The sequence below is a fragment of the Gekko japonicus genome, unplaced genomic scaffold (genome assembly GCF_001447785.1).
Source record: "Gekko japonicus isolate JY-2015 unplaced genomic scaffold, Gekko_japonicus_V1.1 scaffold540, whole genome shotgun sequence".
In the NCBI taxonomy this organism is placed as follows: Eukaryota; Metazoa; Chordata; class Lepidosauria; order Squamata; family Gekkonidae; genus Gekko; species Gekko japonicus.
Genome location: NW_015173690.1, coordinates 880472 through 898935, shown reverse-complemented (window position 1 = coordinate 898935; position 18464 = coordinate 880472). Strand labels below are relative to the sequence as shown.

At 39.1% G+C, this 18464-nt stretch overlaps 1 protein-coding gene across 1 annotated transcript; it reads left to right on the top strand.

Moving 5' to 3' along the window:
- Positions 1-1058: 1058 nt before the first annotated feature.
- On the top strand, positions 1059-16228 carry PCNP (PEST proteolytic signal containing nuclear protein). The gene is made up of 5 exons (XM_015423144.1): positions 1059-1203; positions 7229-7449; positions 8391-8465; positions 10619-10674; positions 14638-16228. Exons 1-5 carry the CDS (start codon positions 1149-1151, stop codon positions 14696-14698), a joined length of 468 nt encoding a protein of 155 aa, XP_015278630.1. The 5' UTR covers positions 1059-1148; the 3' UTR covers positions 14699-16228.
- The last annotated feature ends 2236 nt before the right edge of the window (positions 16229-18464 follow it).

Here is an 18464-nt window from a genome sequence, read left to right as displayed (position 1 = left end):
AAGCTCAACATCAAAAAAACTAAGATCATGGCATCCAGCCCCATCACTCTTTGGCAAATAGAAGGGGAAGTCGTGGCAGACTGTGACAGCAGCCATGAAATTAAAAGACGCCTGCTCCTTGGGAGGAAAGCGATGGCGAACCTAAACAGCATGATAAAAAGTAGAGACATCACCCTGCCAACAAAAGTCCACATGGTCAAAGCAGTGGTATTCCCAGTAGTCATGCATGGCTGAGGGAGTTGGACTATAAGGAAGGCCGAGCACCGAAGAATAGATTCTTTTGAACTATGGTGCTGGAGAAGACTTGAGAGTCCCTTGGACTGCAAGAAGATCAAATCAGTCAATCCTAAAAGAAATCAACCCTGACCGTTCCTTGGAAGGCCAGATAATGAAACTGAAGGTCAAATACTTTGGCCACCAAATGAGAAGGGAGCACTCCCTGGAGAAGACCCTGATGCTGGGAAAGATTGAAGGTCAAAGAAGACGGGGACGACAAAGGATGAGATGGTTAGACAGTGTCATCGATGCAACGAACATGAAATTGAGCAAACTTCAGAGGACGGCGGAAGACAGGAGGGCCTGGCGGGAGCTGGTCCATGGGGTCGCGAAGAGTTGGACTCGAATGTGCAACTGAACAACAACAAAAATTTGCACCCCCTATATTCCGTTGAGTTTCGCCCCAGTCAAGTATGAAGAGGACTCCAGCCTAGGTCGTTTTATTAAGAGTTCCTTAAGTTTTACGGTGAGTGACACTGGACTCAAACGTTGTTCTGCTGATTCGGATCGGCACGGCTACCCACCTGAATGTATTTAAGTGGGAGATAGCTGGATATTCTTAAAATGATGCGCCTTTACATTTTAATTCAAAATGAAAGGTCGTTTGCTATGGCATCAGTGGACAGTCGGACAACCCAAACGTCCGTTCTGCGACTCTCATGTAATGTACCAAAACCGGCTTGCTGCAAACCGGAAATTACGATCATCCCAGAAGCGCGATGACTCGGGGAGCGCAGATTATAGACGTAAAGGAGACGACAAGGGAACGAGACTCCTGCCCCTCTTTCACGTACAGAGTTGGGCTGAGAGGACGGAGCAAGGCTTCGGCGCATGCTCGAAATTCGCCAGCAAGGAGGAGTTGGTGGGGGAAAATGGCGGACGGCAAAGCAGAGGATGTGAAGCTGAAGCGACCGCGACTTGACGGAGGTGAACACACTGCGTTGCTTTGCCCTCCCACCCACCCTTCCCTGCATGGGGGGCTCGAGGGATGCGTGTGGAGGGGATGAGGGCCCAGTCGAGGGGGTGCTGCGGGTCGGGCAGTGGCGTAGGCAGGCAGAGCTTGGGAGGAGGGGAGCGGGAGAGTCGCCAGACGTCCTTCGCAGCCCTCAAGGGCCTTGGGGCTGGTTGGCTTCCTGCGGGAGCGCATCCGTCTGTAGCTGGCATGGCGCCCCCACAGAAACAGAACCGCCATCTAGTGTTTCGGACGGTTTTGACGCGGTCCCGTCTGCGTGCGGAAAGTGCCGCGGCTTTCTGCTGGCTCGCCATAGCCCCCTAACTGACTGATGCGGGGCGATCTGGGTGTAAGGCCAAAAAGTAACAGCCTGAGTACGTTGAGTGATTTCATTTCTTTCACCTGAGGGTGGAGTTGAGGTGGTAAAAATGACTATCCCTTGCCCCAAGCTGGCTGCCTTAAAGGCCCGTATATATAACGTTATGTGACATGGCGGGATGGCAAATATCATTTTGCCTGAGATGCTGCGGTACAAATACATCAGAATATTGAAACACATATAAATGATTCTAGGCCATCTATGAGCCGATTTATGTCATTAACTTACTCCTTTTGACCATGAACAAATCTTTGTCCCTTGTTAGGCAACCAGTTGAACTAAAGTTGCCAAAGTTGCTAAGAACAAAGTTTGAGTCCAGTGACACCTTTAAGACCAACAGTTTTATTATGTGTATAAGGGTTTGTGTGCACGCATGCATCTTCAGATGCTACAGTTATCTTAAATTAATGTAAAATAGTAATGCTTGACTAAATGCTTGTGCAAGTGTAGTGTAACAGTAGCTTTTTGTCCTCTGGGGAAGCTGGTTTAAGAACACATTTACTGTGATGTGAGCTAGAGGCCCACTACCCTAGAGTCCACTTTGTAAGCTGTGCGATGTGTGCCACCAATAGGAAGAACATTCTCTCTTCAAGTGGTTCTCAGTTGTCAGTAAATTGGATCTTAATCTTACATTACTGTAGAAGCACTGGTGAAGTACAGAGGTGTTTGGGGATAAAGGACAACTGGAAAAATAAGATAGGTAGACCTTCTAAAATTACTGTGTAAGTAATATTATATTTTACTTTTGAAACTTACACAAAGCAAACGTGGAACTTCCCCAGGAGTTTTTGTCTTCTCCAAATAAAAGTGTTAATGTATTATTTTCAGGATGCAAAATGGTACATCTTTAGCATATATTTCAGAACTTCAGCATATACTTCAGAACTATACTGTTAGAAACCTGCTGTCATTAGTTGATGATCCAAGGTTTTCTCAGAATAGGTTGGCACGGCGTTTCTAAAAGATGGGGGGAGGGGCACAGAAAGATGGAGACAAAAGGAAGAAAAGTCCAGTTGTGTTTGCTGGTATACATGAGACCACAGAAAGTACAGGTTTTAAAGCTCAGCTACTCAGGGATTATAATGCTTTTTAAAAGGGGAGGGACTAGCTAGTAATTTTTTATGTACCCTGATACAATGTCAGGGAATCTCAGAAAAACATGGAGAGAAAACACAACAACAATTGTCTTTGGAGGATTTTGCAAGTAAATGTCAGCACCCCCACGCCCCCCAATTTGAGTTACAGCTTGTTAGAACTAAGCCACAACTTGTTTCTTTTGTTAGATGAGCCCACAAATATGTGGCCTCTGTTTATTTAAGGTGCTTTTTAACTTCATAACCATAAGCCATCAAATAAACTTAGTCGACAAGCAGTTTCCAAGCTGTTTTCTTGTGAAGCAGTTGCAGATTTGCAGTAAATACAAAAATCTGCATTAAAGTTCATTTGGTACCTTTTGCTATGATTCAGACTCTCAGAAAGGAAAAAGTAGAATGGAAGGAAATAAGAGGTTTTCCCAAAAACTACACTTGCAAGCCACTACAGATACTTTGTCGACTCTTGAGTTGTCTTCATTTAGTGGGTCTTGATTTCTGCATAACAAGCAAATAAAAGAGACCCCTTAAAAACTGTAGTACACAGACAAATTAACTGAACATGTCTAAATAATTTTTAAATCCTTTGGCCCTCCTCCCTCATTTTGGTGTTTGTGTTTTTAATGAATCATTTTATAATTTTAGATGTTGTTTTTAATTGTTCAGATGCTTTATGTTTGCTGCCTTGGAGACTCTGATTGGGTGGAAATGCGGCATAAAATTTTTAAAGTAAAATTAAAGGGCAAATCTGTTTAGTCAGAGGTTTTGCACTGCTATTAGCCACTCTGACCCATTAGGATGGGGCGGGCTGTAAATCTGAATAAATACATGAATTAGTCCTGTTATCTGGCTAAAACAATACATCCTGAAAGTAAGAACACTGGCATACTACATTGTTCAGTGGCTTGTTTTTATACTTCCATGTAGTGGAAAAGTGCATATAGATCAGATAAGTAATTTTGAAGAACTATTTAGATTTAATATATTTATTTTCTGCTGACAGAGTAAAGTTTTTTATTATATAACCAACCAGTTATATACAAATACTTCAGGTGATCACTGTTATTTGATTGGTTCCACTAAGTGAAAACTGCCACTGTTGGCTTACTTCTAATTTCATAATGGTGTCATGTGTTAGCACAGGTGAGACTAAGTACTTGGCCCCTGGTTCTGGCAGTAGCTAGGGGCAAGCCAGCAGCACAGAAAATCTTCTGTTGGCCATATACTATAGATGCAGCCATCTTCTAACAGAAACACAATGATCAGAGGAAAATGTCTCTCAGTATTCTTTAAAAAGTTGTTTGTTATTTTGAAACCATGACATATGTTTAGTAATTTTCAGGTCTCCCGATGTGGGACTTTCCTGCTTCCCCCTCCCACTGCAGCCCACTGAATCCTCTGAAATTTAGTTCATGGGGTCACTGGACCTTCAGGCTTTGCATTGGGAAGGAGGCAAATCAATGGAACTTGCTCCCGATCCCAGAACACTTACGTCTTTGCAGTGGTGTGGTTGAGTACATGTGGGGGGGGGGGGCAACCAACTTAACTATAAAATCTGTTGATTAGAGAATCTTTTTGTTTTAATAAAGCTAATCCTTTAAAAATTATTTTTATTTGAAATATTTGACTAGTCGATTACCTGGTTTTATCAGGAGCTTTTCCACATTTATTTATTTTATTTTTTTTGGTCAGTTTTGGCCCAATACTGCTTTGGTTTATCCCCTGATTTCTTCATGCATTTTTGGGCCCTTTTTGTTTTTCCTTCAGGTTTTTTCCCCCTGGCTCTTCTGAGACCACTTTTACCCTGATGTTTTTCTGGAATCTGATTTTGAGTCATCTTTTTCTTAGTTCATAAAGTTTCTGTTGGTTTTCTTTGTCTCACCCACCACCATCCCACATCATTGTTAAATCACTCCTTCTCCCCCAGGACAAGTGATTTAATTATTTTTAAAGGCCCCGAAATATTGCTATAACAAAAATGTAATGACAGTAAGCAGGTCCTCTGAATTCCCAACTGTCCATTAAAAAAGAAAGTAAGCCTCTAGCCCTTTCCGTCATGGAGATATAAGGAAGAAGGCTTTTCTCTGGGAGGGGACGGAGTAGAGACTTACCTTTTTAAAAAAATAAAAGCTAAGTCTCTAGCACTTTCCCTCATGGAGATATGCCTTTTTCCTTATATCAATCTAAGGGGAGAGGATAGAGACTTACTACTTTCTAAAATGAAAGATGAGAATTTCAAGAACTTGCTGAAGTTTCATTACAATACTACAGTTGTTATATTGATATTTTAGGTCTTTTTCTTAAAATAAAGGAGTGCTCTGTTGCCACTGATGACAGCAGCGCACTCCCTTGAAAATCTTAATTGTTTAAGCCACATGCGGAAGAAAATAAACTGACTCCACAATTGTCAGAATGCACAAGGCAGGCAGACATGCAGAAGAACTCTGCCCAAACTGATTCTAGCGCTTGTCGCTTGGCTCCCAATAAAATCAGAGTAACTTGAGCATGAGGAAAAGATCCAGGAGAGTGTCCTTAGAGCGTAGGCCACTTAAGAGCTTATCTGGCCGCATGCGTGTGCATGTGTGTGTGTGTTAAAGATGGGCATGAGCCAGAATAACTGACTCGTTAAAAGAAAAATCATGGCATACTCAAGGTTCTAGGCACATCTGAAGTAGCTTTTTTTAAAATCCCAGCTACTGTCCTAGATTGCTAAAAGGCCTCAGTTGATAAGGCGGCATACAAATATTTTAAATTAAGGAATTAACTAAAATGAATGCATGTATCATGGGTAGTTTCCCCCCTTGAAGCCAGTATTATTTTTTTTAATACAGGAATTTTACATAAAAATACAGTTTCACATTAACTTAGTTCATGCCACCAAACCTTGTTGAATACTTTAACTTTTCTCAAATTAAGAAATCTTAAAGACATTATGCATGCCAGGATGGTATGTAGTGAAGGTTGATTGTGACTTCATTTTTGCTTTTAATAACTCTTTCTGTGCCGAACAGTTCTATAAACTGACTAGAAGCTCCTCACTGTAAAACTCCACGTTAGTTATAATCATGAAACTGTGAAAGACCCCTGCATTGTCTTGTTTCTCTCTCTCCCCCCCCCAACATATGATTCCATGGTATCAAACTGAAACCGAGATAAAGCATGTTTTCTGTAGTATTCTTTTCAGAAATTTTGGGTCCATGCTTCCATCTCTGAGCACCCAAAATGGCTGCTGTACAAATGCTAAGGTATTACCTTAAAGACAACTTGTTGTCTCGTATGCTAAGCTTCTGAAATAACTGTTTCAGAAGGGTTGCTGTGTTAAAAAAGAGACAGAGTCCTACAGTAACTTCAGAACTAACCACTTCATTGTCATATAAGCCTTTATGGTTTAGAGAACTGTGCTGCAGCTAACAACTTAAGTTACTGATCTGGGATAGTCCAGTGGTAATACAAATGGGAATTCTTCAGAGGTAGACTTTGAGTGTGTAGTCAATGAGCTTTCTCTGGATTCAGATCAAGATGGGTAGCCGTGTTAGTTTTTCTGTAGCAGTAGAATAGAGTAAGAGTCCATTAGCACCTTAAAGACTAAGAAAATCTGTGGCAGGGTGGGAGCGTCCGTGAGTCACTGCTCACTTCTTCAGATACAGCTAGAATGTGAATCCATCTGTCCTACATATTAGAAAGTGGAGTGATATTAGATGCCAAATGATATCAGCAAACAAATGACAATAGCAGGTGTGATTGGATTAGGTATGATCTGCACAGAGGTTGTAGGCACGGAGAAATCAGCATTGGTAATGAGACAGAAAACCTCGGTCTTGATTCAGTCCAGGTGGATGCATTGTCTTGAGCTTTGTTATCAGTTGCAATTCAGCAGTCTCTCTAATCTCTCTTTTAAATTCCTTTGTAAAATAATTGCTAAAGTAGATTAGAAAGAGAGATTGCTGAATTGCAACTGATAACAAAGCTCAAAACAACGCATCCACCTGGACTGAATTGAGACCGAGGTTTCCTGTCCCATTACCAGTGCTGATTTCTTCGTGCCTACTACTCTGCATATTACAACTAGTCCAATCACACCTGCTATTGTCATTTGCCTTCTGATGTCATCTGGCTTCTGAAATCACTCCACTTTCCAGTATATAGGACAGATGGACTCACATTCTAGCTGTATCTGAAGAAGCAAATAGTGACTCACAAAAGCTCGTACCCTACCACAAATTTAATTAGCTTTCTCTGATATGAATGGTCTTTGCAGTCACTGTAGAGGTGTCATAAGGCTCCAGGATGCTTAGGTTCAATAGTTCTATGTGTAACTGAATATTTATGTTCTGCACTAGTTACATGATTGGAGCTTCTTTCACTGTATGTCTATATTCTTACAGTGTGCTCTGTATAAACAGTTGTGGAGGCGCTGACACTGTAAGTGCAAAAGTCTCCTCTTCATAACAGTGCTTTATGAGGTTGCTGCTCCCATCAGTCCACTCAGTAAAAATAGCTCATCTTGGTAAGTTGTTTCGACTTCACCAGGACCTGAAGAAGAGGCAGAAAAACCTGTGAAAACTAAGACTGTTTCTTCCAGTAATGGAGGGGAAAGTTCGAGTCGCAGCGTGGAGAAACGGGCAGCTGATGAAGAAACTGAAGACTTCACCACAAAGCCTGCTCCTGCCAAAATGTCCAAGTTTGGGTTTGCCATAGGCACACAGATTGCAAAGAAACCACCTGCAATATCCATCAAACTTGGAGCAAATGTAAGCAGCCTGTAGGCTCTCTTACGAATGATAAATATGTAGTCTTGTTGCTAAAAGGGGAGTTAGTTAAGTTGCCTTATTTAAATTGTCCATAAATATTTATAGTCATTTACTGTCACAAAGGTCTAAGAAATAATATTCTGGACAATGTTAGTAGGCATGAAATTGGCTTGAAATACTGAGAAATTGATCCACCCCACCCCCCCACACACATACTCTTTTGTGTTGGTTTAAGGGAATATAAAATAGCATAAGTATTGGCTTGGATCCCACCTCCTAGATGTCCATGGATATATGAAAGGAGGGCAGTCCCCCCCTCCCGGAGAACTCCAGTTCTCCTTCTAAGCTATTCCTTGGGGTTTTCTGTCCCCCAGAGTAAGCATTTTGTGGTATGTTTTGTGCTTTTGAGGATGAAGGAATTGACAAGAGTTGCCCCTTCCCCTTTTACCCACAAAGTTCCAGACAGGATCCAAGCCAGTAACTAACTTCTAGCAAAATATGACTATAGTTCTATTCTGTCCTTGTCAAAGAAACACAAAGTATTTATGCTTAATACTTAAGGTGTGATTAAATGTACAAGGATTTATTGGCCAGAATCCAAATAGTTTCTTAGGCTTATATCTGGGTCTTGCAGTTAGGCAAGCTCAATTGGCTTTGAAAGTTGGACATGCCATATTAAAAAGTGACTTCCCCAGCTTCAGAGTTGATTGCTATGAAGCAGGGAAGGCCTGATTTTCAAGAGCACTCTTTATGCCCAGGGAACTAACTGGCTTAATGGTGACTTAGATCTAGGCTGTTATTTACTAAGGTGACCAATCTACCAGGCTTATTTTTTATGAATCTGAAATGTCGTAATATCATAAGAGGAGCAATGTGCTTTAAGTTATTGGACTGTGTTTATATCTTGTTGCTCAAATAATTGTAGCCTTGTTGCTTTTTAGAAACCTAAAGAGCCTACTACAACCCTTGCTCCAAAAACCCTTTCTGTAGCAGCAATCTTCAATGAAGATGAAGATGTAAGTAAATATAGCCTCATTGAATGGGGGAAAAAACTTTATTGCTTTTTCTGACTAGAATTATGTTCTGAGAAGTGGGAGTTTCATAAATATACTATTGATGTATTGCTACTCAGAACTGGTCCAAGTTTCTTCTAAAACACCAGATGTGTAAGTGTCCTCTTGTGGTCTTAGAGTAATTTTAAGCCATTGATTAACTCTGAATTTAGCATTTCCCTATGCCTAGTATGTTATAAGACTACAGAGTACCTGGCCATTCATTTATCTTAATGACCTTTTTAAAAATGGTGTAATGAATTTTTAGTATTTTCAGTCTTCTGTAAATATATTAATACTCTCAGTAAAACACCATAGTTGCCCATTAGCTGTAGGGTTCAAGAAGTATGAACACTGTAGAATTTTTTTAACGAGAAGAGTATGATATTGGCGATATCAGCGACAGCTTTGTGTTTGAGGAGCATGGGGCAACCACATTCATTACTAGGATTAAATCAAAAGGTCCACTTATCTACTGATGCAGACCCACTGTGCTCCCCAAAATATTGCTTTGATGAGAAGCATGTTGGGGGATCCCAGGAACAGCATGAGGTATGATGTGGGGGTCTGCACTGGAAGAAGGGAATTGGCAACAGTTGCCTCCCCTTCTGTGAATGGGTAGTCTTTGTTCACAGAAGAAACCTTTGGATCTAACCAGCATAGGGTTAACATAGGAATATATGTGATGATTCAAATGAAGATGAAAATGTGGTTGTTGGCCGCTTGTCTTTTTGTCAGGATTTTCAAGGAAATTGTATTCTGGCCTTCTAAAATGGTGTGGCTGGTGGTGTTTTAGGGGAGGATAAAGGAAAATAAAGCTTTAAAAGCTAACTTCCTTTAATTTTTACAATACTGAGAACTCAGATGAAAATTAATTTGGTAGCAAAGTTAATGCTTTGTGTGCTCGTTCTAAGAGCCATCTAGAAGTCAAAGGGAAATCCATGTGATCTTGTGTCCATTGGTTCTCTCACACAGCAATAGTGGGTCTATTTTCTATAAAAGAAAGATTGCACAATCCCCTTACTACTGCTTGCTCTGAAGCATTTTTTCTCAGCTCAGCTTCTCTACTGGAAGCAAGCTGGATTGGAAGGAAAGTGAAGAGGGAACCCCTCCTGCATTTCGAATGTGAACTAGGGAACATGAATCAGTCCCCCTTTTCTTTGTCATGTCTCGTTTCGTCCTGGGTTTCACTAGAGCAATGAAATAACCTCTGCTGAGTTGTACAAAGTAGGTTATAGTTTCCTTCAACATTCTTTCCAAAAATATATTTTCAGTATTTATTGGATATTGCAGCTGTTTGGAGTTCTGTTTCAAACATGGTGTCATACCTGGTGGGCACAAGCCAGATTTTAAACTGCTTGGCTGAGCCTACGAAGGAAAATATTGATCAGGATGGGCAGTATGGAGGTGGCGGATTTCCTTGTTCTTCTCTGACTGTCCACAGCAGTAATAGGTATGTCTTCAGACCCAGATGCTTGAGAAATCACTGCAGCTTGCAAGTGATTTCTGCTAGACTCTACAAGGAATAGGGTCTTTCTAATAGCTATGGGGACCTTCCTTTAGTTTCTAACCCTACACCTGAAACTACACTATTGAAATATGCAGAAGTGTCTCTCTTGGAGCTTAACTGATTGTATTTTAATACAATGTGATGGGCAGACTTTCATACTGTAGAAATGTTAATGAAGCACGAAAACTGTTTAGAGCTGTTACAGAGTATATTTGTGCCTGTTTACTTCTCAATGCTAATACAAAGTTTTCTTCAAGTGTAAATTATATGAGGGGTATAATGCATTCACTGAGGCATTGGTCTCTGATTTTATGGGCAACTGACTTTTTTTAGACACCTGTTACACCTCTTGCCCTTTTCCCAGGGAGCTTAGGACAGTGCCCACGGTTCTGTTGTCCTCCGTTCTGTTATCACAACAATCCTATGAAATTGGTCTAAGAGAGAGGTTACTGGTTTGATTTTCCAAGTGAGCATCATAGAGGATTGTGGATTGAAAAATCTGGATCTTTCAAGTCCTAACCTGTATCTAACCTCTATTCCACACTGACTCTCACTAGCTTGACTACACAGGAATGGAATTTGTTACTTTCTTTCATTTTTTCCCCAGAGTGAGCCTGAAGAGATGCCTCCAGAAGCAAAAATGCGAATGAAGAACATTGGAAGGTAGAGTAGCTCTAAAGAAAAATAGGGAAACGTTGTCCAACATGTGGGTGGTTTAGGAGTATATAGAAGGTGAACAATTAGTGAGTTCTATATAGTTTTGGATTTGCCAAATAATAAAAGTTGTGATAGCTTTTCTGCTAAAGCTGCAATAGTTTCAATGTTGGAAAGTTGTTTGGCATCTTGATATTATTTGTGGGTTTCCCCCCATTTTTTCTTACTGAATTCTCTGCTTTCTGATTATTTTTAGTACAATATATTCAAAACTAATAACATAATTTTGGAGGCTAATTTTGATATGTGACTGTTCATTTTGGAGAGAGATCTCTCTTTTCCCCTCCCCTTACATGAGCTGAAGTGCTTTTTGGCGGTCCCCTGTAACAACATCCCATACTGTTTCTGGGAGTGACTTTTTAAGGGGCTGCTGAAGGAATAGAAGGTGGGAAAGATCTGCTCATGATTTACTGGGTCCCACCTGTAACTTTTATCATATATAGGTTATTTTAAACCCCTGAAGGGGTATTTTTATTGTTCTTCAGTATACAAAACTACAAAGAAAAAATTGGGAAGGGACTACATCTATGGATAAAGGAAAGATACCCACACTAACTAAAAACCCAAGAGTGAGAGATCATATCCCAGTTAAACTGTTAGTATTACATTTGTTAATAAGACGATATACTTGTAGAGTTCTTGCTTTGCACTGCTTCTATGTTAGTAAATTAGTTATCTTGAGAAGACTTTCTGAGCATCTTCATTTCTTCAAAGAGCAATTTTCAGAGTCCTTCTGCCCTTACTTTGGCTTTCTGTCTCTAAAATCATACACAGTTTTCGTCACACCCATAGTCGCTTCAGTCGCAGAGTCCTCGTCCGATCCAGAGGTTGCTGAGTCACTTGACTTGGTTTCTTCCTCCTTAGATTCTTCCCCCGTTCCCATCTGGCATCTCAAGAATTCCTTGGCTTTAAAAATGGAATCAATCTTCTCTCTTTTATTGTTGATTTTAAAGATGACACCCTCGGGGATCCCCCACCTGTACTGAATTCCGTTGGTTTGAAGAAAAGAAATTAAATCCTTGTAGGTTTTCCTTTTTTGACGAATTTCAATGAAGTCTTAATAATTGTATTTCCCAGTTTCAGTGGGGTTGCTGAAGTTGCTTTTAATCTCTGGTCTGTCTTCTTGCAAATCTTACCACAATCTCTCCAGGCAGGCTATTTTTTTAAATATAATTGGAGTATGCCCTATAGACAGTCTCCATATGTTTTACTATTTCTTCCGCTGATAAGCCTGTAACTGGAGCAATAGAGTCTCCTTCAAATCTTTTTCGGTTTCAGGAACCCCCTGGAACCTAAGAATCATGTTAGCCTTTTCCATTTGGAGCTGTAACAAGCGATTTTCTTGAAGGTTTTGCCGTATTTCAACTTCTCCCACTCTTTTCTTCAACTTTTTATTACCGGTGTCCATCTCTACTATTTTTTCTGTTACTTGTTCCACTTTCTTGTCTGTTTCTGCCAACTGACGCTGCTGTAAAGCGAAGTTTTGATTCAACGAGGTCAGCTGGTGGTTAATACCATCGAGTTGCTCTACCACCGGCTTTAGCATATCCGTTAGCAGCTTCATGATGTCAGTTCCCTCCTCTGGCCTCAGGCTCTGACTACCCGGTTTCGGTTTTAACTTTCCTCGTGTCGTCGCCATTTTTCCAATTTGTTTACAAATTTAAACCATTATGCAAAGGCTCGAAGGGCTCATCGTTTCGCTGCAGGCACTCAGATAAGTCTCTCAAAACAAATCGCTGTTTGCTTCCCCCCTCTCCCCCTTCGCTTTGCTTGACTCTTTATGCGCATAGGAGGCGTCCCTCTATTCTCTGGCAAATAGCCGTCGAAGAGGCTAACCCTCAAAAGCCCTCTGGCTTGGAGCCCTTCTCGAGAGCTCCGTGGAGGTGCCACTTGAGGTGGCACCCCTCCATGTCGCTGGTGTGCTAATCGCTCCTCTGCGGGTCGGAGAGAGCGACCGCCATCGCTAGTGCACTTCCGGTTCTCCGATCATATCTGTTTTTTGAAACAAACTGTAGAATGTGTTGGCTGAGTAATACCTTTTCTTGACACATTTTTTTTTTTAAAAACCAATATATTTATTGGTTTTTAGCACTTATAAACCTATATCATATACATATAAACAAGGAACACCAACAATATTACATAGGAAAAAACCCCTAAGATAGCAATTTTTCATTTCAGCAACACAGGTTAATAGAAAAACTAGACAACAAATTAATATTTTGTTCTTATGTCCTACATTTAGGTCACTTCTATATTTGAGTAGCTAATTCTATCTCAGTTTCCTTTGAAATTTAAATATTACATTCTCCAAAGGTACACTGTCAGTTCATATTAATAATATAAGGTCTTCGTAGTTACTGTTTATAATCATCTTCCAGTAGTCTGTCCATTCTTAGCTTTTAGTATAGGTACAGGGTTTAATATTACAATTTAAAAAAAATTAAACTTTTATCAGAATTAATTAGAACTTAATTACATCATCGTGACACAATACTACAGTACCATACGATCAAACAATTATTCATTCATATTCTAACTGCTCCTATTATATTAACAATTACTCCACTAATCTGCCAATTCATTGTTTTAACTTTGAAGTTCAAATTATCACTAAAAAAACATATTAGACTATCATTAATCACCATTTAACATGATTAAACATAATTACATATCACCATTTAACATGATTAAACATAATTAAACAATTAAACATCCCTATTATTGCCAACTTTTATCTTTCAAATATACATGTTAACACTTTCTTATCCACCTTTAATTTACTGCAAGGAGGGAAGAATGGAGGGAGAAAAACAATTATATATGTGTGTGTGTGTGTGATATAACTTTTTACTTTTTTTAAACCATTTTTTCCAGCTAAACATTCTTATATATTTTACTTTTTCTAACAATTTATTAAGACCCTTATACTAATTTTTTACTTGATGGTTCGAATTATCACTCAAAATCCTCTTAAATTATTATTAAAATTAATTACAACTTAACCATAAAGTTCTAACATAAGTAAACATAATTAAACACCTCTGCACAGTTTAGCCTCCCTATTACTACCACACCTTTTTACTTTAAATTACACATAATAATGCTTTCTTAATCACCATTGTTATATATCAAAAATAATAATAATTAAGGTCCTTTTTTCCAGCTAGGCATATATCAGAAGAAAACCAATCACTTCACATCACTATATAACTTCTTTTTCCTCCTACACATCTGTAATCTATTTTTCTGACACAACATTTCTACATACCTTCTACCTTTATGTGTGAACTGGTTTCCTAATCTCCCCCCACTAGTCTTGACTAAGGTTGCCAAGTCTTAATTTAGTCGCAGCAGGGGACTCCCGGCTTTCTCCGTGAGCGCGCGCGCCACGAGCACGTCACCCAGAAGTGACGCAGCCGCGTCGGGTGCGCCAGGGGCGGGGATGCGGTCATCCGAGGGAAAAACATAGTCACTTCCAAGTGACGTGCTGACGCCAGGCACGTCCCATGCTTTGGGGGAGGGGTTCTCCCTTGGGCCCGATCCGCCGGCGGTGGGGAACGGGCCTCTGGGGTGGGGGTTTCCCTGCCCCCCGGGGGGACTTGGCAAGCCTAGTCTTGACACATTTCTTAATGAGATTTCTTTTTAGTGCTGATTGCCTGACAGCTTGTCCAAATTCAGTGTTTTTAATTACATTGCAACTATGCACTTTTTCATTATATTATCTGTGTTGCAACACAGAAGTATTAGGAATCATACAACGAAGCATGCTGTATGTAATAAACTTCTAAAGGTACCTTTTGGTGGTTGTAGATGGCATATGGACATCCTTCATTATGTGTACTCAAGCTTGTAAACCATGAATGGGAAACTTAATAACATTACCCAATTACTATTGTTCTTTTATCATAGGGATACTCCTTTTTTTAGCAGGACCAAATTCTTTCAACAAAGGCAAGCATGGATTTTCTGACAACCAGAAACTATGGGAACGGAACATAAAAAGTCACCTTGGAAATGTTCGTGAACAAGATGAATAAGTTGTGTATTGAAATTTGGATGTTGGGGAAATGGGAGGGTGTGACATAAAGGAACAATTTCCTTTTTTAGAGCGGTATAAGGCTATTTTGGGTACCACTTTTAAAGTTTCTAGTGGTGCACAAAAAACTACGTTTAAAAGTAGAGGTAATTTATGTTTTGTATACAGATTTCAAAGCATTTGCTAATTTTGTAGCTCCATGCAATTAATTTCACAAGGTTATGGAAAATAAAGTCATTGGAAGTGGTACCTTTTTAAGAATTTTCTTTTACAACTATTCTTACATGAAGACAGGCAAAAGGTTACTGTCTCTTGAATCAGTTTAAGTTATATACTACTGCACTGAGATGTCCAGCAGCAACTCCTCTGTAATGAGTGACCTGCTTGTTTCCCTCAGGCTACATAGAGGGGGAACATGATGCAGTAGACCAAGTCTTGCCAGGCTGTTTATCATTCTAGACTGCATACAAACCTGAAAACTAGGCTATAGCTATAGTCATTTAGTTAAACCTCCCGCAAACTTGGACTTCTGGCTGTGGTAGCTTAGCTCTATAATCTCATTTTGAAACTTGTGTAATCTCTCTGTGGCCTGTTTCACTCTTAGAAATGGGTCTTGCGTATGTATAATGAAGATTCACAACAAAGGTTAACCAGTATTTTTATGTCCCCTTAATCATGAGTCTTGACCAGTGCTTGTTAATGTTTCTTTGTCAGTTCAAGACAAATTAATGCAATGATTATCAACATAAAAAGACATTACCAAAAGTATGGCTTTGTAGTTTATCATGTTATCTTAGTTTGGTTTCAGTATTTTCCGCAGTTCTTTAAGGGGAATAGAAGCTACATACTTAAGTAAACGAATAACCAGTTATTGAAGTGCAGATTTAGCAATGTGTGGTCATATTTTTATGACATAAAATTCTACTTTGGACTCAAAGAATTTTATTTTTAATTAAGACACTATCACACTAAAATACAACCTTTTATGCCACTTTAATTCTAATTCCAGTAATTGCTTTTTAGTATTAAATTTAACCTTTCACTTTATCTCTGGCTGATTACATCTAGTTTGGCTGGATCAGTGGTAGGCCATCTTTTTTTTTCTTAGTGGTTTTATGAAAGAGGTTGTAATATTACTTCCATCTTAGTCCTGATCCTGCCTACAAACTTAAACTACATTTAAGAACTTGTTTAAGCAGAACTGAATTATTTTAGGTAGTATCAGCAGTCACTACTGACAGGTCTCGTGGAAACAAGCACTTCCAAAATTACTTAATAGTGTGGACCTGAATTATCTAGTAGTATGTGGCAAAATTGGGTCCTGCTAGACTGGATATCAGAAACTTATTCCAGTTCACCTGCCATCTTTTAAGTCAACCCATTGTATACAAATGGAGGGTAGCTGGTGGAACAAAACGTCATCCGAGTTTTGTTTGTCGTCTTTTTTTTTTTTTTGCATTTTTAGAAGAACTTTGACCTTGTAGGCTTCTCTGTATAAGTTCTAAACATTTTTTAAAATTCTTGTATTTGTATGTGAATTTTTTGTCTGAAGTTAAAAAAACAACCCTGTAACATAATTTCTTTAAAAGCTTTGTTACAAACATTAGAAATGTAAACGTTATTTCTTTTATAATTGAAGTTGTTCAAATATTTGTGAAAGTTCAAGAGTTCAAAAAATATGTTGAGTCTGATCGTGTTGGCTCTTTCTCATTGAAACCAGTGGTCCAAAGCCATTGGTTTGGATCCTGTGGTAGTCTGCTGCAAGCTTAAGGTTGTATTCCGTGAAGGAGGAACATATGATTTCATTAACTCTACCCCTCCATATCATGCCTATTGCTCTTAGAGATGTTCCATGAATCCCAGGGGCATTTTGGTGAGTATAGCAGAATACACTGGGAGGAAAGACATTGTCATTAATATCCACTTCATAGGCCTGAAAAAAGAATTTGCACCTTTCTAAAAAAACAGTTTTGGATGATCAGTAGTTAGGAGTTTCTCAGCTAGGGGCACTTGCTTCCCTCTAATGAATTTAGCAGGTTTGCTTTCAATACTCTGAACGCACAAAACACTAAAACAGTAGTATTCAAGCCTGTAATATGCTAACCTCTTAGGCCTTTATGCTTCATAACAACTCTTCAGGTAAGGAAGAAGGCTTGAGTCTCTTCCATTTCAAATAAGTTGAGTGAGTACTTTCTTTAACTTTTATTGTAGTGATACTGTATGTTCTTTGGGTGAACTACTTAAGTTAGTGGTTAAGTATAAAAATTTGTCAAGACAATATTCCATGTCAAATTAATGTTCTTAAATGTAATGGCTTTGTGCCATATATTTCATGGGCACCAAAATCTTGTTTATGGCAAATTTGTATGGTAGCCTGTATGGTAACCAGTTGCAAGTAGGTAATACAACTGTGTCTATAATCAAAGTATTTTTCTGATGACAATTCCTGTGCTGTTTCAGGAAACAGAGAATGTGTTTCTTGATGCCATTTGCAAGGTGTGTTTATATAGTAGAGGTACCAAGCATTCAAACCTTCAAAATATTTTTCTTAAAGAAATGTTCTTGTTTACCTTCATTATAGGTGGCTGCAATCCCTGCCCATCTGTAATGGAAAATTTACCACCATCAGATGAACTTTACAGTGACCAAAATCTGATCTGTTTTACCAGTATGACTTCCAGTATATAACTATCTTTCAAACAGTGTTCTGGGGAATTTTCTGAATGAGAACAATAATTGCAAACTTCCCTGAAAGACATCACTTACATACCTCCTGCAACCATAGGAAAGTGTTAATGTGCATTTTAGATTTCATTCCTGTTCCCTTTCATGTGGTAGGACAGCAGTGAGGCCCAACAGGTTTCCCTGCCCCCAAACCGACCAGTCCATAATATACTTCAATTTCCTCAGCTGTCCCAGACTAGCCAATGTACTTGGGTAGAGGAACTGTTTGCATACTTGTTGCAAACAGCTTCAGATGTTTTCAATCCTCTCCTGTAAAATACTTCAGATTTTCAATCTCTGGAAAGCATGTCTGGAGCTGATCTTTTTGTATTTAGTCTGCTGCTATATGTTGAGTATATATTCCATACTTTGACTTTGATGTTGTTACTCTTAGGAAGACAAAATCATCTGCCTTAAAATAGCTTTTTCCATCAAGAAAGTATTGATAGGAGAATCTACAGTAGAGCACTTAATATTTTTGTAAGAAATTTAGAAATTGTTTAACATTTGTTGTGCTGTTCTAGCAAATGGGATTACATAAGAGCAACTTCTTTTTTTTTAACAATATTTTTATTATGGTTTTCTAAACAAAATTCCAACATACAGCTATTTCAAACACTTCTTCCCAGATGAGCATACAGCCTCATTTCATATCAACTCTATATACAAAACATATTCCTATCCCGTCACCGTCAGTTTCCACATATACAGTTTCTTCCAATTGTCTTTGAAAAATTTTTCCTCCTTCCCTTTTAGTAAACATGAAATTTTATCCATTTACGCAATTTCAAATAGCTTTTGAATGATCTCTATCTTTTCCGGGATTCTCTCTGTCTTCCAATATTTGGCAAATATAATTCTCGCTGCCATTAAACAGTGTATCAATAGATACTTCTCCACTCTCCCGTACGTCTCTGGGATCATATTCTGTATTTCTGTTATCTTCTTGCTTTTCTGAAAACTGGGTATATACACT